The sequence below is a fragment of the Squalius cephalus genome (genome assembly GCF_949319135.1).
Source record: "Squalius cephalus genome assembly, chromosome: 22".
Classification (NCBI taxonomy): domain Eukaryota; kingdom Metazoa; phylum Chordata; class Actinopteri; order Cypriniformes; family Leuciscidae; genus Squalius; species Squalius cephalus.
In genome coordinates this window covers 21,948,920-21,972,912 of record NC_137143.1, presented here as the reverse complement: position 1 = coordinate 21,972,912, position 23,993 = coordinate 21,948,920, and the positions used below count along the sequence as shown (strand labels likewise).

Below are 23,993 nucleotides of genomic sequence, written 5' to 3'. Positions count from 1 at the left end.
ATACTAAAACAACAGTGAAAAAGTTTTCTGACATTATTCTGACAATGACCTGAAAATAATCAAATAAAATCACATGACTCAGGTGTTTTTGTTGGACCAATCATATATTTTTCATGCAGATTCTTCCAAAAACAATTAGAATTTTCTACATAACACAAATGGAATTACTGGATTGTCACAGCTGAAACCTGATATAAGAATTTTATTCGACACAGCTTATTTTCAATGAGCATAACATTCTGCTCTAACTTCCATTAAGTGTGCTCTTGAAGAGAATGCTTACATTCCCAAATTAAAATCTCTCTACATTTTTTAATGTTGTTTGATAAATTACAGATGGATGGTAAAAAAAATTACACTTAGCAGTGATTAAAATCTATATATACTCAATGGATTACATAAGTTTTAAGAAAATTTCAGATAAAAAAAACATGTTTTGTAGTTTGTATGTTTACGCAGCCATATTCACATAGATCTGATTATCCATCCCTTTCTCCTAAATGCTGTAATTCTGTTCTCGTTCACATTCACTCATTAAAATATAAGGTATTGAAGAATCTGTACCATGGAAACAATATGTGATTTAAAAAAAAACATTTGAATCCCACCTTTAATCTCTGATCAGCAAGAACTTTTACTATAGAGATTCCCAAACCCAAAATACTAGGATAAAATCCAGGTGATTGTTTTATTTCGTACATAGTTCAATTCAGTCAGATGTAAGAAGATCCAATTTTACTGCCGAAACAAACATCTACTCAACATCCACATACATACCAAACACACACTAGTAAATCTATCATATGAAATGATTCATTTAGTGCAAATGACAAGCAAGCCATCAAGTTCTCTGCAGTTCCATAGGCCATCGAAACCTCTAAGCGCCCACGACTGCACCACACTTCCGTTTCTTTAAATCGTCCAGTGTATTTTGTACAAAGACCCCTGGGCAGAAGCTGTGCATTCAATGGAATAATCACCATCTATACGAACCTATACTTGTCTTCCATACTGTAGGGCAGCAGTAAAGACTCTGTATGGAAGATTCTGAGTGTTGATCTTCTCAAGGTCTGTGAGATGTCTGTCCTTTCATTCCTGTCTTTTTTTCTTCATTCATGTTTATCTCTCTGCACTGCCGGCTTACTGCAACAGCTTTGGTATTGCAACCTGTGAAAAGCAATTAATTATGAGTTCAAACTCTCTCAGGGAAAACAGGAAAACCTCTGAATATGAGACCCAATGTATCTACAGGAAAGCTTCAGGATAATTAAAAAAAAATTACTTGCAAGATTGTATATAATTTAAATAGGCCAATATGTTTTTTTAATGTAAATGATTTTTAAAATGAATAATTTTATACCTTTTTGAGTTTTTTGATATTGCTGCCTCTAATGGAAGCTAGAAGTTGGTCCCTTGTATTTTGAGCTCCTCCTTTTCCTCCACTCCTATCATCAAGCTTCCTCTGTGACACGGGCGTCAGGGAGTTCTTCAGGAAGTCTCCGTCTAGCATTGGAGGTGGAGGTGGTGGTGGTCCTCCAGGCGGTGGTGGTGGCGGAGGTGGTCCACCACCAAGCCCACTGACCCTTTTCTTATGAGTCAACTTGGGCGATGGGGCCGGTGACGGTATGGGAGAAGGTATAGGAGACGGCCTGGGCGAGGCTCTCGGGGAGGCTTTACCAAAGCCGGGTTTTGGAACTTCTAATGAGTCTTTCTTGTCTCCAGCACCTTGGGCTTGAGCCTGCTTCTGTTCCTGCAACCGCTTTTGTCGCTGACGGTCCATATTGCGACTAAGAATACTGGTCATGGTCATACGAGGACCAGCTAACTCAAAGTGGTAGCCTAGTTTCAGAAGAGTTGTGTTTTCTTTTAAGATTTTGGTCATTTCCATCTCAGACTTCCCTCCGATGATGTGTCGCTGGTTGTGGAAGCGCAGCTCAGTGAGTGTGGAGTTGTGCTGGAGGGCATGGATCAGGGCCATGATGCCTTTGCTAGTAAGTAGATTGGAGTCCAAATTGATGCTAGTGATACTTTTGTTAATGCGTAAGGTCTCTGCAATAGCATAAGCCACATGGTCATCAGCACGGCAGTTAGCCAAAGAAAACGCTTTGATGTGTGTGTTGTTTTTCAAGGCCTCTGCGAACTGAATAAGCGTTTTGGTTTTTATGACCTCAGAATTGTTCACATTGAGTTCAGTCATGCCTGGATCATTGCGACGAACTCTCTCAAGGTCTTCATCAAACATACTGGCCGACTCATCCTCCTCTTCCTCTTCTTTGGTCTTACTTTTTGAAATAGTGTCTGAGACACAGTTTCCAATGTTCACTTCCTTGGTGGGTTCATGAATTTCATTTATGATTTCATTTTGTTTCTGAACATCCTCTTTTTCCTTATCGCTTGCTTTTGCATTATATTCCTGTGGCTTCTTCAAATTTTCATCGTTCTTTTCAGGTTCTTTCTCTTTATTTTCGGCAAGTCCCCTCAATTCCAACGTGGGGCCCTCTTTCGTCTTCTCGCTTGACCTTCTTATTAGTTTTTCATCCTTGTCCTCTTCTTTTGTTTTGTCTTCTAGAACCTGATTTTGCTTTTCCTCTAACCTGGACGGATAGCCTTTAGTCTTGTTCTCCTCTCTCTTCCTAATCTCTTCCTTTCTCTCCCTTTCCTTCTCCTCTTTCTCCTTTAGCCTAGAAATCATCTCCTTTGCTCTACTTTCCACAGATTCCCTTTTCCGACTGTCTTCCTTTCTATTTTTCTCTTTACTATCCTCCTTTTTCTCCTGAAGCTTAGAAATTAATTCTTTGGTTTTGCTGCTGCTACTTTCTCTCATCTCTCTTCTGTCTTTGAGTTTACTCCCATCAATTTGTTCTTTCACCTCTACTTTTCTCTCACTCTCCTCATCCTTCTTGGAAAGGGCAGATTTGTCATCTTTAGTGCCCTCTGTGACTCTGCGGGTCCTGTCCACCATTCTATCATCACATTTAGGGAAGGAAGAGGTGGAGGGGCTCCTCTGAAGTTCTCCATCTCTGCTGTCAGACGTGGAGGTATTCTTCTCTTGGCTCAGGCCCATCTTACGCAGGTACTCTTGCTTCCGGCTCTCCTTCTTCGGCTCTCCCTGAGGATCAAACATGTATAAATTATGGACAAATTATGCCGACATATACAATCAAATTTATATGTTTGTTTTGGGTGAACCGACTGGAGGAAAAACCAGTGGCTTAGGCCTACATACTAACATGAAAATATTCAACTAAAGCCACTGCTTTGACACAGATGGTTATATAAAAGCTGTAGTGCATGCACATGGGATGTTTACACTATGCACAGTCGGTTGTTTCACAGTGAAGAAGATGTAAACTTGCACAGTGGCTGAGTGTTTGATTTGTGAGCTGCACTTTTTCACTGGAAAGCTCCAGCCTTGGCAGACTTATCCTTAAAAGGCAGTGAGCAAAGGAGCAATCAACCAAGGAACTTCAACTGAGCCAACATTTCAAGAGTCTTTAATATCCAAAGAGACTCCATTAGGTATACATTTATCCTGCTTGTATTATGTATTTAAATTAAAAAGTAAAAAAGTAAACATTGCATAGCCTTTTACAGTTAAAGTTTGTACAAGTCTAATTTGTAAATGTTACAAAAAATAAGGTGGACATTATGCAAGTGTCATAAAATGATACAAATAGCCTACATATACAAACAAAACATCTGTCAAGCCACATTAGCCTACTTTTATTCATTTATTCTGCCATGTCTTCAAGGTCCTACTATAAGCATGTTAGGTTAAACTCCAGTATTCAAATTTCCATAGACAAACTTTTAAGGTAGGCAAGCTAGTGAATATTTTACCTCCGTTGACAGGTTTCTCTGGAAGCGGGATTTGAAATCATCGGTCTGGCTGCTCAATTGTGATTCCTTTTTAACTGGCGCGGTTGGTTTTAAATCCGTTTGGTCCACAACGATTATTTCACTCGGATCTGGATCGGGAACAACTGATACCTCTTTCTGCAGCTCTTCCATTTCTTCGGGTGACAGGTTTGACAGCAAGCTGTCGAGGTCCGGGTCCTCGCTCACCTGTCGCCCGGTTTTAGTGAGTCCCCTCACTTTCCTCCGGGACATAGTTGCGTTCAATAATGACAAAAACCTCTGTAGAATTTGCTGAAGATATCCGTGTATTTTTCAGTTATTTTACCTTTTGAAAAAAAATCATTCATTAATAGAGCTGTCAGATTAGAAAGTGAAGATGAAAAACGAGGAAAAGAGTCAAATTGAAGCCTTTCTGGATGTGAAAGAAACCCGAGGAGCAGCGCGAGACGCGATGGACTGTCAGCGTAAGTTTGTAGTGCTAGGACATTCCTTGAAATCCATCGAGCACATGACCATATTTAGATGGGGGTACATAGTCCTTTAAAGGCAATTGGGAAGGATATGGTTTACTAAAACTCAAAAGCATCCCAGAAACGTACTGTTACTTCCTGTTAGGAATTCAGGATTCCTTGAGTAGCCTAGTCTACTGAAAATATTTTTTCCAGTGATGTTAAAGAATGTTATAGAAACAGGTTGGATACTATAGGCTGCTGTGCTATTCCAGGAATCAGTTTAATGTGGTTCAATAGAATATGCTATTCATAAATTTGAAATGATTATGCTTCATCTTAATGGAAGCAAATTTGAAGCCAAGACCACAAATCTGTCACCAATGGTTGCAGCAGAGAAACAAAAGGGCAGGATTTAATAGCAGCAGTGTTTATTACAAACTCAAAATGATCTGGATCTCGCGGATCTAAAGAACACGAACATAACCATTGTATACAGATAAGAGCGGTACAAATATTAACTGAAAACAGGCTCAATATATACTAACTAACTTAAATCAATGAAAGAAACGAGAAATAGGTTTGGTGCATTAATCAAACAATGAATAACCATGGAAACAAATGCAAACAAAGGAAACAGAACAGGACACAATGAAAAACAACTCAAACTTAAAAAACAAAGTCCAACAGAGGAGGAAGGAGGACGAGGAGTAGGCAGAAGGGACCTCCAGTGATGAGGGATGAGCCAGGGAGGAGATGACAGGGGAGGAGTTAGGGAGGGTGTGACGGTGGGAGAAGCCAGGGAGTGACTCCAAACAGAGCCATCAGGATGCAGGCCCACGGTGGAAATGAAAGAGGGACGAGCCAGGGTGTAGCCAGGAGCACAACTGAGTGAGGTGGAGATGAGGGTAGTAAAGACACAGGCACAGCCGAGGAGATGAAAACCCAGGGCGACACCGATGGACTGGAGGGCCGAGGGACTTCGGCAGACCGCGGCAGAGCCGGAGTGAGTGAACACAACGGTGGAGCCGAAGGGAAGGAAGAGACCGGAAGTCTGTGCCACAACTAGGGTGATGAGGAGGGGTCACAGTGGAGCTGAGCTAGCGTGGAGCCAAGGTGGAGCCGATGGGTCGACAGGATGAGGTGGAGTCCGGGGCTTTGAGGCTTCAGGTAGATCCACACACCAGTGCAGAGCTGGAGAGCTGAAAGCCCAAGCCTAATCTCCATTCAGGGGTAATCTCCATGAGGGATGTTATTGCCGGCTCATGCACCTGTTCAGACTTGGCTCTCTGTGGCTCTGGGACTACAGTGGGCTCTGGTGCTGTCTAAAAGAGTAGGATCTAATCGCAGCAGTGTTTATTTACATCTGTTGATATGGTTACTCATTGATTTCAGGCACAGCATGATTGGAGACAGCAAAGTCAAGTCTGTTTTTATTGTAAAAAGAGAATTATGCAATATTCCTTGTCCAGTCTGTTCAATTAGACCTCTCTTATAGGATGATTAGTGCAAATTCAAACACTAGTAGCCTATTAATTGCCTCGCCCCCCAAGTAAAATGCCAGTTAATATTACATGTTGTAAAAATTTCTCTTTATAGTTCCTTTTCTTATTTGTACTTCACATTCCAGAGTGACAAATACAGTAGCATAAGCTGTATATAACAAAAACAACACTGTTAAATATACATTATTTTAAATAACTAACACGTTATTTAAACAGTGGACTAAGCATCAATACTAATCTTACAGATGTGAGATGAGGAGGTAGCAGAAAACAAATACAAATTGCACCTCAAATGTACCTGACAATTGATTCTTTTAATGAGATGTCTAATTCTTTTAATTTACATTATAATTTACCCTTGAAAAGTTTAACTTATGATGAACTTTTAAAGTAATTAAGGCAGAGACATCCACTCGTGCTAATATAAATGGGGGAAAAAACACTCAATATGGCGTCAATGGAAGTCCCGGCTTATGGTGCAGTCGCATTAGCAGAATTTCACGAGCAAAAAAGTTCCATTATCTATTGTTAATAATGTAGCGATGTATGAAGCACAGCTCAAACAAAAGTCACCTTTAAACATTGACTGTTGGTCAATGTGGCACATTCGCACAATGCGACAAAATTCATAATTGTGTGGATTTCCATTCAAATTAGCTGAACAACGGTAAATTTGACAGCCCCTTTACAGTTAAAAGAGCCAATGGGAAAGGGTGTGAAAATGTGTATTTATTTATTCATTTATTTTTGGCGTGAACTTAATGAAAGTAATTTCGGCAAACAGATTTCACCATTTCCCCATTCAAGTAAATAGGAGCTGTACATGGCTGGAAATAGCTGCATGTGGGCGTTACGAAAATAATCGCAGAGTGAAATGACTTGCCTTAAAGGGACTTAAACGTACCTTCGCTGTGAGAATGTAACAAAACAACATAAATGAATGTGAAATGTTTTACAAAAACCTTTTTGAAACAAGTAAAAACAGACTGAACTAAACTAACTGAATGCAAACATTGCTGTGATTTCCTTGACAGCTAGCCTGGGAAGGAAGATACAATAAAAGACATGCAATTCTAAGACATGCCGTTAACATTACCGCTCAACCTCAAGCCAGATCTAACAACAGTTGACGGACTACAAATGCGCAGAATGAAGTTTTGGCTGGTTGTGAGGATGGTATGAGACATGAAATTCTTTCTTAATGTAAGTTCTTTCTTATTTACATACTGCATGTTAACTGTCTATAAGACATCTATGTCTCATGTCCGCATGTTAACTGTCTATAAGACACCTAAGACATGAAAAGCGTACAGCATGATTTGGTGTTGATGCACATGACATGCTCAGATTAGCGGTAAAATAAATACATTTTGAACAAACAAGCAGGGAGAGACAGCTAAGCATGTCTATTGCAGAATAAAGTGCAAATGTCACACGCTGCTTCTTATTTGGCGGACCAGAGAGTGATATCCTGGATAAGTCAGAACTGTCAGCCAGTCTCTTCTGCAGGACAGTCATATTTAACGGTCCATTTCAGAGAGTTTGAACAAAATGTTAATGGCAAGTTTAAAGCAGTCTTTTAGTTCACAGAGTTGCTGGATTTAAGTGGGAAGAGTCTTGTTGATTAGTGAAACGTGAAAGCTGTACATCAAACAAGAAAACACTCCGACGGCATGAGGCGATTCCGAAGTCAGTTCATGCTTCACTCCACAAACTAATCAAGAAATAAATAACATAAATATTTTTTTTAAACCGCTTCTCATACAAGGGATTCCAAACAAGCATGGGCCCTCTTCATCACCCATTGTGTGGGTTATCTTCTTCTCGCTGAGGGACTCCAGCTCTTTCAGTGCCCTGGGTATTGGGGAGGGGAGTATGGTGGAGGAGCTGAAAACACAACAATAACACAGTTCAGTGAAAAGCTTTCTGATTCTGTGTGCTATTATATACAAATGTGGTGTTTTTATTTCCACTGCACTCTCTTAAAAAGAAAAGGTTCTTTATTGGCATCAATGGTTCCATGAAGAACCTTTAACATCCATGGAACCTTTCCATTGGATTGGACAAAAGGTCCATTAAAGGGGAAAACATTTCATTCTTGTTAAAATGTTCTTTACATGAAGCAAAACTTTATGTGAAGAGGTTATTTTAAGAAACATTTCACTCAAAGGTTCTTTGGAGAACCAACATTTTTTTTCTTCCCTTGTATATCCATGTGAAAGGGCTTCTCCAACAAGAAAAAAATGTAGGGTGGGACTTGATTTTGTCAATCAGGAATTGATTGGATCATTTTGGTTCGTCATCAGAGAAGAGATGTAGTTGCAAAGTACAGACGTTACTTTAATAAAAGTTAATGAGGGCACATGAGTTAAAAAATAAAAATGATGTACATGGATAAATGATTTAGTATAAATACTGCAATATTCCTTGAAAAAATAATTGTCAGTTTTGATTTCATGGTGACTTTAAGAGCTTGGTATGCGATCTCTGACAGAGGCCATGTGAATACCTGCTTGACTGTATCCTGCATCAGGAGGATTAGGAGGATAAGGACCATGGTGCATCATAGGATATTGGTGAGGGACACCTGGATACTGCGGTGCCATTGGAAATCCAGGATAATCAGGATGTCCAATGGGTTTACCATAAGCGTCGTACATATGCTCCACAGGATAGCTGGCCATTGGAATGTGCTGGGCTGCAATTGAGACTAATGTTAGTAAACAATGATTTTTATTCTTCATAAGAATCAGTTCAAGCATTCTGAAAATTAGCCATGGCAAATTTATTCAGAAGTAATAAGAGTATTCCAATAAGAAGCCGGTGGTTAAATACATAGAACTAATGAAGAACGCAACGCAATACCACAGTGGTTCCCAAACTGGGGTAAACGTACCCCTGGGGGTAGTGAGGTGACAGAGGGAGTACGTGAACAAAATGCTGAGTTTTGCTGTTCATTTAATTCTACTCCACCTTAAAATAACATTAAAACCGAGCATGTATTTCTAACAGGCAAAATGCCATAAAAGGTCAAATACATGACATCCAATAAAATTACCTCATCTTTTGCGGTCAAAACTGACTGCATCCACACAAGCAGTGTGCACATGATAGGTTGCATGCAGAGTTTGCTGCCTTAGCAAATCGGGCTACATTACTGACGTTCTTGACAATGTACCTTTGTAAAAGTGGGGATTTAGCACTTACTACCATACACAAATATAGACACAGACTGTGCAAGGAGAATGATTTAAGACTCAAACTCTCTTCGATACAAAAACATACCCTGAGTGAGTTGAAAAACACAGTATTGTCAGAATTGATTGCTCTGTAGTAAATTCAGGATGGACTGCGAAGAGAAAGAAGTGATTGTGTTTACCTTCATAAGGAGTTCTGCCACGTTGCTGGCGGCGCTGGTAAAGGTAACAACAGGAACACATAAAGCAACAGACCATAGTTGCTATAGCAGCCACAAAGAGCAGGATCGATGAAGCAATGCCAGCTATAGTGGAAGGGCTGAAAGAGGCAGGACAGAAAACTTCACTGGTGTTATTAAACATAAATTTGGAATAATCTGACTTCTCTGGGAGCAACTCATAGAAAATAGTTAGGCCTTTAGGTCTAGCAATTAGCAGCTTCACCATTAAGAACAGCATTTCTTTTATAAGAGTCATACTTTTGCTCAGCTTTCCTTAAAATCAAATTAGTTTTATTTGGTGGCCTAATGTGAAATTAATGAGCCTCTCGAGGCTACACACTTGGTCCTTTTCAGGGATCTGAGCGTGATTCACTGGCCCATATGGGAACACTCCAACCGATCTTAGACCCTTTTAAAGCGAACCAAACTGTGACCATCTTGAGAGGTTGTGCATTGTAAACACAGATTGCTCCGGGCTAAAAACATTCACAAATTCCAGTTTAGCTTGGTCATCAGATGCCTCCGTACAAATCAGCTATTCATCATGGCTTGCTTCTGCGGACAGATCTCCCCATAATATTAATTCATGACGTACACTTGTCTATTGTCATTCTGCTTTGAAACTCTATGAGAAAGATGCGGCTGCATGAACAGCCTTGTTTATATTTTCGTGTTCTGGCCGCGATATGTAATGATATTATTAAACTACTGTGTGTAAACCTTAATATAAAGTATGAGGCGAATGGAGTGAGTACTTGCGAGTTCTCATAATGCCTGATTTCACCAGTACATTACTGGACATGCACTTTAAAAAAATATTTCGAATGAATGCAATCACTGTCAGAAGCCTATTATTTTAAATTGAAAAAAGTAAAACAATATTACAACAATGGACAATAACATAATTGTTAAGTTGTAAACACATGTATAATAATTTAAAGCATTTAAACCTTGTGTAGTATGAAACAATTGGCATCGTAAAGACAAGGACCATTCAAAATAAACGCGATTTATACAGGTGGATGTGTGTTTTAGTGCAAGAATATGGATGCAGTACTGCAACAAAATGTTTATTTTTGTGCAGAAGATAGAAAACCTACAGGAATATTCCATATTCAAAGTTAAGCTCAATCAACAGCATTTGTAGCAATGTTGTAAAAATCTTGGTTAGTGTCCCATACCAATGGAAGTGAATGGGATGGAATTTTGGAGGGTCAGCCATCAACCACTGAATTTGACTAGATCCAAAAAGAAACAGTATAAACAAAACGATGTCTGGGACACCATTACTACTTAACCCTAGAGGTCAAGTGGTCAATAATCTAGAATCTTGAAAAATGTACCTGAGATGGAACAGCATGCAGCGCTTCTGTCCCGCCTCTGTGATCATCTTGAAGCCATCCAGGCAGCAGTAACGGCGGTGACAGTTCCCACAGCAGAACGTTATGAGTGGGCAGTCAAAGCCATTGTGCCAAGTGCCATTTTTGTCCACATACCACAAGCAGTCCTCATCTGCACTCACTGAAAGTAATAATACAAAAATAGTGTTAATAAATATAGCAAAACACTACAAAATAATGGGAAAAAATTGAAGGTGGTTACACTTAATATACAATAACATATAGGCTATATAAATATTTTAGGTTTTAAAAATATAGGTTTTATTTTACTATGCACAGGAAAAAAGCACAGGCTACTTTTAGAACAACATAATCAGTTATGAGCATTTTGTTGGTTCTTTCTTGTTTTAGTTCATCATTTCTTTGTATGACAGCCTGGCCTAAAAGTGTCCACATAATTTGGCATGCGTCATTGAGTACACAACGTGTTTACAAAATTTTCTACAACTTTTTTAAACGGTGAAGATGTCAATTTTCCTAGACCGGACATCACTTTTTGTCCACTAGCCTACTACATAATACACTAAATATTCATGATAATAGCCTATTTTGTAATTAAATATTAATAAAGCACAATAAGCACATTAGGCTAATTCATGATTAGTTAACTCCTAAGATGCTCACTCAACTAACCAAATAATTACTAAAGAAAGTAATTTCTTACATTAATTTTACAAGATGTAATCTTACAATAAATCTTAAAATATATATATTTTTAATTTGATTTATTTATTACAGAAATTGCATCTTTGTTTTCATATTCAGTAGCAGTATTTTAAATGTAGGTCAGTTAACCACTTGCTTCAAGGTCTCAACTTGGATTAGCTTTCAGTTACTGGTTCTGCAGTGGATGACCTACCTACACAAAATACAGAAGAAAACAAATGCAGCCTCATGTGAACTTGCAAATCTAAGGGGTTTGAGAGCTGTTGCTATAGAATTAACATTGTAGCAGCAATGTTACTTGTATGTAAGTTGCATTATATAAAAGCTATACATGACATCGTCTTCAGCAATAAGCATTATATTACTCAAATAATACCTAATAACAAAAAAACATGTAGGCTACAAGTAAATATTTGCAGCAATGAGGCCTATGAAGAAACTACAATATCGTCTTACCCTGCCAAGCCGAGAAAATAATATAGAGGACCGGTATAATGACGGCGTAGAAGGACATCCTGCTTCCAGAACACTATCCGATATACCAGACAAAAATGGTTACATTTGCATCCTTTGAAAAGAAGGAAACCTTCAAATGATACTATTTGCCACGTCTCGCAGAAAGCGAAGCTCTGAATCAAGCGGCTTCGTGATCAACATGCGATCTGTGTGGAATGACACACCGCCCGTGACGCCACACGCCCGACGCCAAACGGCCAGTACCACCAGCCTCCTCATAGATGAAATAAATTAAAGGACGTTCATTTCCCCGGGATGAAGTGTTGTATTCAAACTAAGACGGGAAAAGGAAGATAATTATTCCGGAGATTATCCGTTGCTGTGTGTAATTGTTGTAGTGCACCAGACGCGCGAAATTCCATGAGGGGAAAATGGAGATCGTGGGCTCCTCTAGCAGTTCACACTTCTGGAGATAAATACATTCATTCACATTAGCCTATATGTACAGACTACGCTATGTCGTTTCTGAAAATAAGTGTAATGTTGTTACATATAATGCAATGTATATATACTATAACAACTAATTTAGCAAATGTTTCTATTTATTTCCTATAATAACACTGGCTGATGTGTCATCAATCATTTGATGAATTATTTGATTGAAAATTGTATGATTGAATTGAATTGAATGATTTCTGAAGGATCGTGTGACAAAGACAGGAGTAATGATGCTAAAAATTCAGCTTTGCCATCACAGAAATAAATTACATTTTAAAATAGAAAACTGTTATTTAAAATTGTAATATTTCACAATATTACTTTTTTTTTTAAATGCAGCCTTGGTGAGCATATGAGACTTCTTTTAAAAACTTTTTTTTTTTTTACCGATCCCAAACATTTGAACGGCAGTGTATACATATAAACTCTGAATGTGATGTATTATTTTCATAATGATCAGTTACAAATTAAGTTATATACAAAGTAGTAAATAAAAATAAATCTAAAATCTTAAAATATGTAAATTAATGTCAAGTAAAGAGTGCCACTACGGTGGTAGCTGTACTAAAAAAAAAAACATGCTAATTATAACTTTATTATTTAATAATTTTGTAAAAAAATTTTGTGGCCTATGATAAACTCCATACTTTCTGAGTTAACATTTTTTATAAACAAAACCGATGCCAGATGCCACTGCTCTGGGTGTGTGTGTGTGTGTGTGTGTGTGTTCACAACTCACTGCACCTAATGTGTGTGCACTAACTTGGATGGGTTAAATGCAGAGGACAAATTCCGAGTATGGGATACTTGGCCTTTACGTCATGACAGTTTAGATTTGTTTTTAACAAAACAATGCTTTGTAATGGAATAAGCTATATAAGACATTTGCAAGTTTATAACCAAATGAACAACCATTATCCTAACGATAATGTACAGTTACAAAAATGTTTTGCATCCGGCAAATAACAATAACCGATATATACAAAATAATCAATAACAATAAGGTTTGATTTGTTAACATGAACTAACAATGAACAATACTTCTACAGCATTTATTAATCTTCATGCTAATTTTTACATTTGGTAATACAACTTGATTTTTGTTGACATTAGTAAATGCACTGTGAACTAACATGAACAATATTTCTACTGACATTAACAAATAAATGCTTTAAATATATTGCTCATTGTCAGTTCACTTTAGCTAATGCATTAACTAATGTTAACAAATAAGACCTAATTGTAAAGTGTTAGCAATATATCTTTAAGAGTGAATATAGATACATTTATTTTTTTAACGGTAAAAAAATAAAATAGTGTCATACAGATGTCTAAATCTTCAAAAACTTTTTGAAACTAAATACACTTAAAATTAGACCATAACAGGCCTTTTATTTTGAAATTTTTCTCATACTCAAGTGGAGACAGTGTTGCTAATAAGACTGTAAGATCACCATTGTAACACCATATAATTCTTCATGCTCACCCAACACTGTGTAGCCATAAAGACCATGCTCATGAGACCACGTAATGACAAACGACGTGGAATATTTTAATAAGGCCGCCAACAGTTCCAACTTTTTTCAAAGATTAATTAATCATCTGCCAGAAGTCTTTTTCCTTCCTCTACAGAAAGATTTTGTAACCATCCATAATTTAGTAAAGTGAGAAGGTACAAATGGACAATTGATACTTTTAAATTGTTCCTATACCGTTACCAGTCCCTTTGCAAAAAATTCATTCATCATACCAGATAGGTCTATCAAAGCACAGTAGTGTTTTGACATCCGATACAAATGCAACCACACAGTCCTGTCTGGGACGCCAAGAAGCTGCTCCTCACGCCCTTCACTTTTAACATCCACAGGAATCAATCCTAGTCCATTCCTTCCCTTAAGAAAATACAGGGAGAGGCACGTAAACCTTTACTCTAATCCTCTTTTGGGTTGTGGATCAAGAGCGTCGTCCGAAAGGCAATCCGAGGCCACTCAAATGTTCAAGTTTGAAGAAAAGATGACCGAGTGGTAAAGACGGAAACAAAGGACAAGGAGTCGATGTTGGGCGGGGATACAGGTCATATACCAATGGACTGCAAGGCTCTTCTCTCTACTTCATTCAAGTGGCTTGAAAACATGCTATAGCAAGGCTGCTGAGCAAACTGGGTTAGGAAATCTGTCAGATAAGCCTGTGGAGAAAGACGTGGAGAGAAACACTAGAATCATTTAACAGCATACTAATAAGAGAGGAAGATATGAAGTCTACACTGTGTTACAGAAATACTGTGTTTTGAATCACAAAATGACTCACCTGAAGGTCAATTTGATATATGGGATCCTTCAGAGCATCTGGATCTTCGTCATCATCATCCTCATAATAATCATCGTCTATGGGGAAATTACAATAACTGTTATAAAATGGCTTATTTGTAGAATATAGAAAGCATTGTGCACTTCACTGGTTTACTTGTTTTTGCATTGCATTGCTAAAGATGTGCAGCAGGGTTATTATTGTTAACTAAAACTATTGAAAATGTTTTTGATGATTGAAATAAAAACAACGTTTAATGGAAAAATTACATTCAATAAAATACATACATACATGTAATATTAGAATGGAAAACTGCTCATTTAAGCCTATGTTGGTCATGAATTTTTACCGTATTTGTTGGAGGCAATGAGATCAGAAAGAAGCTGTCCAGCTAGTCCTTCATCTTCCTCATCATCATCATCATCCTCTTCCTCCGCCAGATCATCCCACATTCCAGCAGACTCTGCAAAGCAAGAATTACAAAACCTAAGATGCCCACAATTCAAATTCAAATCAATTAAAACTAATACTAGGGGTAAATATTTAAACCAACCACATAAATACCTTGGCTCCAATCTGCTGGATTTGCTCTATTTGCATTAGCCTCCACCACAGAAGACAGTTCATTGACGATGAGTTTAAAGATCTTTACCAGCAAAGGAATGTTGGTCCACCGCTGTGGGTCTGAGAGGAGCAGATCGATCAGATATCTGAGGCAATAACAATTATTAATTTGGCAGTTTAAGAGGCCATCTACTTACTCTTGGCCGATTTAGAACGTGTACAAATTCCCTCGTCTGGATTAAAAATTTCATCTCCTTTGACGACTATATCTTGGAGGCGTTTGTCATTTGTATTAAAACCGTGCTGGAGGAGTTTACACAAGGCGACAGCACTGTGGACAGAGTGATTACAGTGTTATTTCAATGTGAGCTGTACAATTACTTCAAACACACTGAAGACGAGATTGGAAACCCTCACCTGACTTTGCCTTCATACTGGCCATAGAACAGATGTTGGCGACTCATCCACTCAGCCATGACAAACTCTAGGGCAGGTTTCCCTGTGGGACCTGGAAGACTGCATAGGAATTCCAGAAGGGGCTCCAACTGGATATGGACCAGGTGGGCGAAAACCATGATCAGGGACTGACAAATGAATAAAGAGGACATATTTCACACTTCATTTGAGCAGCCAGCTTCAGAATTATCTGTCATGCAAGAAAATGAATGTTCAATACGCAAAAACAAGCAGACATCTATAACTTGCTGAAAAGTAAAATTGCAGTTTATTAAGTGGGTGCTATTTCTGTACCTTTGCTACATCATGCAACACCTGCATTCGGGTTCAGCAGTATCCCAGCACCATGGTACCAAACATTTACTGTATTATTTTGGTTTCTTTCCTTTCAAGGAACTGAATGTTCTAATGAATGTTCTACAAATAAAGGGTAGGATTTACCCATTTTTGTTCCATGCTGATTCATTTATGAATATTCGGACCATTTTGCAAACGGTTTTGACCAATTAATTGAAAAGAACTGAATCAATAGAACAATTTGCTGATTTAAACATTTATGGCTTAATAGCTGATTTAAACATTTATGGCTTAATAGCTGATTAAATATTTTAGAAATTTCCATGATTTTACATTTCATTACTTTTTCAGTCCTGGAAAACACAATTTTAAAATTCCCTGATACTTCCAGGTTTTCCATGACGATGAAAACGGGTTATTTCTTGACAATTACAGGGTTATTCCAAACTTGACAACAATGACCTCCAAATATGATGGGCGCCGTCTTTCATAAATTAAATAAGATGCTACAAAACACTTAAAAATGAATATATAAAATACAAATTAATAATAATAAATTTAGATCTGGTGTTGATAAACAATGACTGAATGTCATGAATGGTGTTAAAACGACTGTTAAACATATTTATTGACATTTAAAGTCAACAAATTAAGGTTGACAGCCCTAATATTTTTTGTTCTCTCAAATTTTCCATGGCCCCCAGGCCCAAGTTTGAAAACACTAATGGTATCAGTTTAGTATCGACACTGGGGTACTGCACCTGGGCCAAAATTCTATTCATGATCCAGCCGTACCTGCATCACACTGAGGGTCTCGGCCTGCTGCATCTTGCTGAGAATAGCACGCAGTATTTGGTCCAGCTGGTCAGCCAACTGAGTGCCAGCCCGGGCAATGAGAGTGGACACCAGACGACCTACAAAAGCAGCGGTGAACTCAGACGTGCGAGGGTCCAGGAGCTGACTGACAACCTGCATGACATACCACAGGCCACTGTGGCCTTGCTCATCTTGCCACTGGGCAATCTGCTCCAGCGCCACGGACACATAGGCCCTCAAGCATTCACCACCATTCTGGGAAAATCAGCAATGATGCGAGTTAGATAACAACTGACATGAGGACTCTGAAAAGATATAACAGATTTTTGTTTTTAGGAAACTGATGCTACCTGCATTGTGGTGTTGTCATCTGTGCGGAGGGTGCACTGGGCCACCGCAGGAAAAGCTTGGCACACAAGCATGTCTGACAGAGGGGGCTTAGTGTTACGAACAACTGTAGTTAGGATATCTATGGATGTCTGCAAGAACAGAAAAATATGTATTACTTACAGAAAACAGTTCATAAATGGAGGTAGAACAAAAATGAGAAGTTTATCTTACAGCACAAAGGCCAGATGGGATTTTATCAGGCGGTGCCTGCATAATGCTAGCGAGAGTAGGAATGAGGCGCATTTGCATGGGTCCTTGGCAGGCTTCAATCTGGGCAAGCTCCTTGAAGATGTCCTGCGCTAAAGATGCAACAACTGGATCTAACAGAAAGAGAAAAGAAACAAGCCCCAAGTAATCTAATCTACAAGGCAAATGATACTGGATGTTGATCATAAAATTAAATAATTATAAAATGATCTTACCATTACTGTACTTAAGGAATATGGCAATAGTGAGCGGGCAGATCTTATTCTCAGCACTCGTGGTGAAAGCCGGATCCACAGTGCACACAATACAAAGGGTTTCCATGACTAAAGTGAGAACTTCAGAGCTGAATTGAGCCGCGAGCTGCACCAGCCCTTCCAAGACACTGGGCAGGAACGGCTGCAGGACGTGGGTACTCTCCGACAGCTTGAGTTGATCACAATACCTATGAAACACATAAAGAGAGATCATGTAAAAAATACACGACAGTTCAAAGGTTTAGGGTCTGTAATATTTAATACATTTGAAGTCTCTTATGCTCACCAAGGCTGCATTTATTTGATCAAAAATACAGTAAAAATTGTAATATAGTGAAAAACTGTTTAATATATTTTAAAATGTAATTGGTTCCTGTGATGCAAAGCTGAATTTTCAGCAGTCATTACTCCAGTCTTCAGTGTCACATGATCCTTCAGAAATCATTTTAATATCCTGATAATTGTTTTTAAAATCAATGTTCAACAGTTGTACTGCTTAATATTTGTGTGGAAACCATGATAATTTTTCAGGATTGTCTGACGAGTTGAAAGTTCAAAAGAACAGCATTTGAAATAGAAATCTTTTGTAACATTCTAAAATGTTGTTACTGTCACTTTAAATCAATTTAATGCATCCTAGTTAAATAAAAGTATCAATTCATTTCACATTAAACCTTTCAACGAAAAACAAAACAAAAAAAACACACACCTTACGGACTCCAAACTTTTACAACTGTAGTGTAAATGACAAAAACACTGGAGAATTATTGAATTTTCAAACACATTGGCAATTATTTGAAATAATTCAATTGTGTAATTCAGTTTAAACCACATATATTTATTCATCACCAAGACATTTTTCAGGTTTTCATCCCTAAAATGCTCAGTGTGTAGAACCGATTAAGCTTCCTGCTTAGAAGCAACCCAAGCAAGTCTTTATTAGCTCCTAAAGAATAAATACAAAAAAAAAAAAAGCCTTTATCTTTGTGGTTCTTTTGCTATGGTAAGCATTCAACCATTCTCTGTTCTAATAAAAATTAAATAATGGAACAGCATACAGATGTGTGCAAATTATTAAACCCTACACATGAGAAACTGGAAATAAAAGTCTTACCCCCAGATAGCTCTCACAGCTGAGATCCGAACAGAGGGTGGCTGGCTCTCATGTAAACCACTCACAGTGGCCTGTAGGAACTGCTGAATGAGCTCTGGGGACATCGCTGCAGTGAAGCGACTGGCTGCCCATAAGGCCCGACCCAACAGGAATGGAGAGGCTGCTGGGAATTGAATAACATGCAGATCAGATCCTGTCATTACACTCAGGCCATATACAGACGTAAGATCAAAATTAAAATGCACAAGAAGGTTACCTGGTAAATTGAGGTCAGCAAGGATGACATTGGCGAGGAATCCATGCATGTCAAACTGCACACGACCGTTCTTTACATTCTCTGTGATGATGGTCTTGACCGAACCCAGGGACAGCATGCAAGCCTCATGCACCTTCCACCTGCAAATCCATGGAGAGATATTGATGTAAAGCAACCCACTGAAAGACAAAGCTTGGTTGTGACAGTTTTTACCAGTGTTCACTGCCAGCGTTCTTGGCTTGCTCTGCCTCTTGGAGGTGCCGTGTTGCAGCCGCCGCTAAAGCAGCAGCGCTCTCATTCTGAAACTCGGCAGCCACAGCCTGATGGACGAGAGGATACATTAGATATAAAGGAGGGAAAATAATCAAACACCCACAAAGAAGCTCTCTGTGCTCTCACCAGCAACAGATCCTGTGCTGATATCCGGACCGAATAAGAGAACGTATCATCATCCTCATCCTCAACAAACTGCTGCGGATTGGCAGTCCATACCTTGATCTGTGAGACAGATGAGAACGTGAAGATAAAAGCTATAAAGAAAGACTTAAGACACACACTCACACCGCCCACAAACCTGATCCTCCGTGATCTGCATGTAGAGGATGATGTAATATATAAGCTCTGGTAGAGCTTTCTTCACTGTGCTCTTGAACTTCTTGTTTTCCAGCAGCGTGTGGACAAACTCAAAGATGCTGAAGACGAGGTTCTCAAAGCCAAGGACCTCACCTGTGACATTGACAATGAATTAACAGAGCTCAGTGCTTACTAAACCAATCTAAATAATGACGATCAATTACAAAATCTAGTGCCACATACCATCAGAGTCAACTGGATCATCCACTTCTTCTGTGTAGTTGACCTCAGTTCTCACATAAGTACATGACTGGTTAAGAAAAGTACTTGAATCTGTTATTGAAATGACTGTGGTACCAATAAAAACATCGGATGTGTCTAAGATATTAATTGCAATAGGTTAAACAAGTGGTAAAAGCTGTCAATGACTGGATATAAGGAGGCGCTCTCTGTCAACGTGTTCCACACAATAGGTAGAATCTGTTGCATGGAGGACACCATAGGTTTGGGGAAGTTCTTCACGAGAGCCGTCACTGCCTATGAAGACATAACACATAATTACAATTACATCATGAGGGGAAAAAAGCATTTTTCTGCATGATGGAACAGCTAGTCACCTTGAGCACTTCCATTTTCAGGCCACTATCTGAAGTGGGTCCGTCTGGGATCTGCAGAGCCTGTATGAAGGCCTCTGTGAACTGCTGCACCACCGGGAAGATCAGAGTATTGGCAGCACCCTAGAATCAAAAACAACGATTTCAGTTAACTACTTAATATGTTTAACGGTAATACTCTAACAAATGTTAATCAGCTGAACTTCTATTTTAATATATTTTATTGTAACTTGTAATTTTATTGTAATTGAAATGTAATTTATTCCTGTGATGGCAAAGCTGAATTAGTTAGGAAAAAATTATAATAATTAAAAAAAATCTTACTGATCCCAAACTTTTGTATGGTAGTGATATGTAGAAATTAACATTAACCAAGATTAATAAATGCTATAAAAGTATTGTTCTAACTAAGCGGATTGGTAGCAACTGCATTACCAAAGTTATTAAACTGAACCTTATTGTAAAGCGATACCCGTTTGTCTATGAGCTTACCTTTGCTACTTCATCAATCGCACAGATGAGATTGGCGCACGTGGTAAAGATCTCAACTGATCTGGATCGTGTGCGAATACTGTAAACCTGCAACAGTAAGTACAGAACACAAGTGTTTACACATGATTGTCTCAAAAGCATGGACTGTACCGTGTTTTTAAGCTGAACATAATACCTCTGCCATGGTAAAAATCTTGTACATTTGAGGCAAAATGACAGGTGCAACATCAGGCATCTGCACATCCGTCACCTCTCGTGTAAATTCTATGAAACACATAATGATATGTTGCTTAATAACAGCACAAAAACATGTCACTTGATGTGACTGTAAGAAAGAGTCATAGATGGTTGGAGTCATTACCAGTGAGGACCCTCATGGCGCCGTGTACAGCGTTAACATCCCCACTGGCCAGCATGTCCATGAGGAGCTTGAAGAGCCCGGGCCAAGCTTCAGGCCAGTCCCAGTGTGCAATAGCCGACACGGCGTAGGCCACGCTGGAGCGCACCTTACTGATGGCCTCCCGCAAACCACCCGGAAGCAGCTCACGGATCGCAGCTTTGGCCTGAACAGAAATGGGAAGCAAATTAACATAATGCCACATCTCCAATACTCTAAAACATCCAGACATAAATACGCGTCTCTAACCCATTCAGTTGTCTCTGGGGGTCTATATTTCTCTGACTGGGCGCACCAATGGGTCTCAACATACTGCTTCAGAATGACAGAGGCCAACTACAACAGATACATAGAAAAGAAATTAAGCAAATGTAACCATAACAATCAAATACTTGTTTTTCCATTGATTTATGCTGAAAATATCTAGATGTCAACTAAGTCTTACTTGGCGTATAGCAAGTGCTCCATGTGGGTCGACAGTGAGCTCTGCAAGGTGAACTCCAAACTCTACAAAACAGGTGCAAAAATATTATGTCATTTCCACAGGGAGCCAAAAACTACCAAAAGAAAATGAATATAAGTGTAGTTCACAAGTACAAAGAACCGACAAGTTAGCAAGTTGGGCCCAAAAATGCATTAGAAGCAAAGTAAGTACAATCAAAGACACATGTCTAATGTACGCTTCATTCACAGCAACACAGCACTGCTATATCTTTTATCATCCATGGATTTAACTCAATGAGAGGCTGGTGGCCAAGAGACAATGTTACTGCTGACACCCAACACACAGCAGTGGCCTGAGAGAGGCCACAGCCAGTGACTAATTTTCAAGGGCAAACTTTATGTGGGAAGATTTTTTTTCTTTCTAAAAAACAAAAAACAAAAAAAACACCTTGCCATTCAAAAGACAATTTTCATTAAAGACACAAATACTTGTATTCAGCAAGGATTCGTCAAAAGTGACATGAAAAAACTTTTATGTTACAAAAGATTTCCATTTCAAATAAATGCTGTTCTTTAGAACTTTCGAATGATCAAAGAATCCATAAAAAATATCACGATTTCCACAAAAATATTAAGCTACACAACTGTTTTCAAAATTGATAAGAAATGTTTCTTGAGCACCAAATCAGCATATTAGAGTGATTTCTGTAGGGTCATGTGACACTGAAGACTGGAGTAGGCCTAATTATAATAATATACAATATTTTCCACTGTATTTTTCATCAAAAAATGTAGCCTTGGTGAGTTTCCTTTTTAAAAAACACTTTAAAAATATTACTGACCTCAAACTTTTAAACTGCAAAAAAATTAAAAATAAAATCTCAATATGAGTAATTATGGCTGTAAAAATTTGATAAAATCCAATCAAAATCAAGTAGCTAGTATGCAGAAGATAACAAATTTCAACATTAAGAGCTCTGCTAGAATACCATTTGCCAGACGCAGTAAGAAAATGAATAGTGAGTAGTTTAATAGGCTTAAAAGAGAATATAATGGAATAATCAAACTTTTGTTTAAAACAATTATCTGGCATTTTTGAGCCCTGGTTTGTCTCTGGCTTTGAAACTGAATCAAAATGAGTGAATGGGTCATAACCACCATACAATGAGGGGGTCACATCCTCACTAATATTCAGATTAGTGGTCAATTCATACCAGGTTTTCAAGCATTACTTCTTAAACTCGTACATTTGGGTCAATGCTACTGACTCACACCCAGCCCCCAAAAAATTTTGAAGAAAAAAAGAAGAAGGGTGATGTAACCTTGATGATTCAGAGCTAAGTTAACTGTACTATAGAGACACTAGAAGAGAAACCAAACCTCAAGTGACCATATGATGAGGAAGTGATGTATTTCATTCACAGGAGGAAATAAATAAAACTATGAAATAAGAAAGTAGTATGTAAAAATAATAATAAAAAAAAACTTAGCATTAGGAAACTTAAACGGCTAACTAGTTCACCCAAAAACTATAATTTACTGTTCTGAGGAGATTTTTATTCTCCCGCGGAACATAAACATCAATCACCACTCACTTTTACTGTATGAAAAAAGTATGCAATTAAAGTTAATGGTTACGAAGGATGTCAGTCTCTAACACCCACATAAATAAGACAAACAGGTTTGGAACAACATGAGCTTGAGTATATGGCAGAATGTTGATTTCTTAGTAGTGAACTTAGAATCTTAACAGATATTCTCACAAACATAACGCGTATTTACCAAACGAAATAACCGTCATGTGAGTTTAAAAGTGAAACTGACTAAATATAGGCGGACAGAACCGAACCCCACACATGCAATCTTTTCACATGTCTCTCTACAAGCATTAACTATAAATGCGGGAACATGTTGGCTGCACATGCTTTTGCCTCTTCAATTCAATCCAACATGTTAGCAAATTCAGCGCGCGTAACGTTACATGGATGAACACGTTCAAGACACATCATAAAATTAGCAAACGTTCGTTTAAAATGAAAAGGCGTGTGTTCAGGAATGCCAGTGTGTGAAAATATGGACTTCACATGGTGTCATGCATGTTGTGGCAGCATCTCCCGTCAGTTCTTACCCTCCGTCACTTCCAACACTTTAATACGCTCCTCAGCCGCAGCACGCACTTCTTGCACCGGCGACAGAATGGCGTTCAGCGCGTCTATAAGAGTCTCCTTCAGTCCTTTATCCACCTGGTCGAGAGTCGAAACCGGGCCGGGACCCGAGGCGCTCATACCCGCCATATTTTTGCCAGTTTTGCTGAGGCTCACGGAGAGATGACCGGGGACCCGACGGAAGGATGCACAGCGCGCCAATGCACGTTTAGGGAGGGACTATTAAACGACGAAATGTTGCCATTCGCGAATCATTGGCGCTATCATGACCATAATGGCTCCATCCACAGGAATGGAGGTTGAACAACTACACTGAACCGACTTTTTTTTTTTTTTTTTTTTACTTTGTCGCCACCTGATGCTCAGTACGAAGCATCAACGTGTTTGATTTGTGCTA

The 23,993-nt window shown here is 38.6% G+C and overlaps 3 protein-coding genes across 4 annotated transcripts; all 3 read right to left on the bottom strand.

The window, feature by feature from the left end:
* Window positions 1–90: 90 nt before the first annotated feature.
* lmod1b (leiomodin 1b (smooth muscle)) lies at window positions 91–4,372 on the bottom strand. The gene is made up of 3 exons (XM_079857779.1): window positions 3,841–4,372; window positions 1,361–3,109; window positions 91–1,167 (listed from the first exon to the last, which is right to left on the bottom strand). Exons 1-3 carry the CDS (start codon window positions 4,108–4,110, stop codon window positions 1,141–1,143), a joined length of 2,046 nt encoding a protein of 681 aa, XP_079713905.1. The 5' UTR covers window positions 4,111–4,372; the 3' UTR covers window positions 91–1,140.
* A 324-nt stretch (window positions 4,373–4,696) lies between these two features.
* Window positions 4,697–12,245, bottom strand: shisa4 (shisa family member 4). Its single transcript, XM_079857605.1, has 5 exons — window positions 11,753–12,245; window positions 10,574–10,751; window positions 9,192–9,328; window positions 8,322–8,510; window positions 4,697–7,699 (listed from the first exon to the last, which is right to left on the bottom strand). Exons 1-5 carry the CDS (start codon window positions 11,808–11,810, stop codon window positions 7,659–7,661), a joined length of 603 nt encoding a protein of 200 aa, XP_079713731.1. The 5' UTR covers window positions 11,811–12,245; the 3' UTR covers window positions 4,697–7,658.
* Window positions 12,246–13,074: 829 nt separating this feature from the next.
* ipo9 (importin 9) lies at window positions 13,075–23,809 on the bottom strand. Of its 2 annotated transcripts, none has more exons than XM_079858131.1 (24): window positions 23,560–23,809; window positions 21,433–21,494; window positions 21,237–21,323; window positions 20,952–21,153; window positions 20,766–20,854; window positions 20,591–20,677; window positions 20,102–20,221; window positions 19,921–20,021; window positions 19,728–19,786; window positions 19,486–19,637; window positions 19,311–19,409; window positions 19,125–19,231; window positions 18,912–19,051; window positions 18,656–18,818; window positions 17,503–17,729; window positions 17,252–17,400; window positions 17,041–17,169; window positions 16,670–16,945; window positions 15,539–15,705; window positions 15,319–15,452; window positions 15,122–15,241; window positions 14,907–15,020; window positions 14,558–14,634; window positions 13,075–14,435 (listed from the first exon to the last, which is right to left on the bottom strand). In XM_079858131.1, exons 1-24 carry the CDS (start codon window positions 23,723–23,725, stop codon window positions 14,325–14,327), a joined length of 3,138 nt encoding a protein of 1,045 aa, XP_079714257.1. In that variant the 5' UTR covers window positions 23,726–23,809; the 3' UTR covers window positions 13,075–14,324. The 2 variants fall into 2 exon arrangements, with proteins under 2 accessions (XP_079714257.1, XP_079714256.1); XM_079858130.1 differs by having other exon boundaries at window positions 18,656–18,815; window positions 23,560–23,808.
* Window positions 23,810–23,993: the final 184 nt, after the last annotated feature.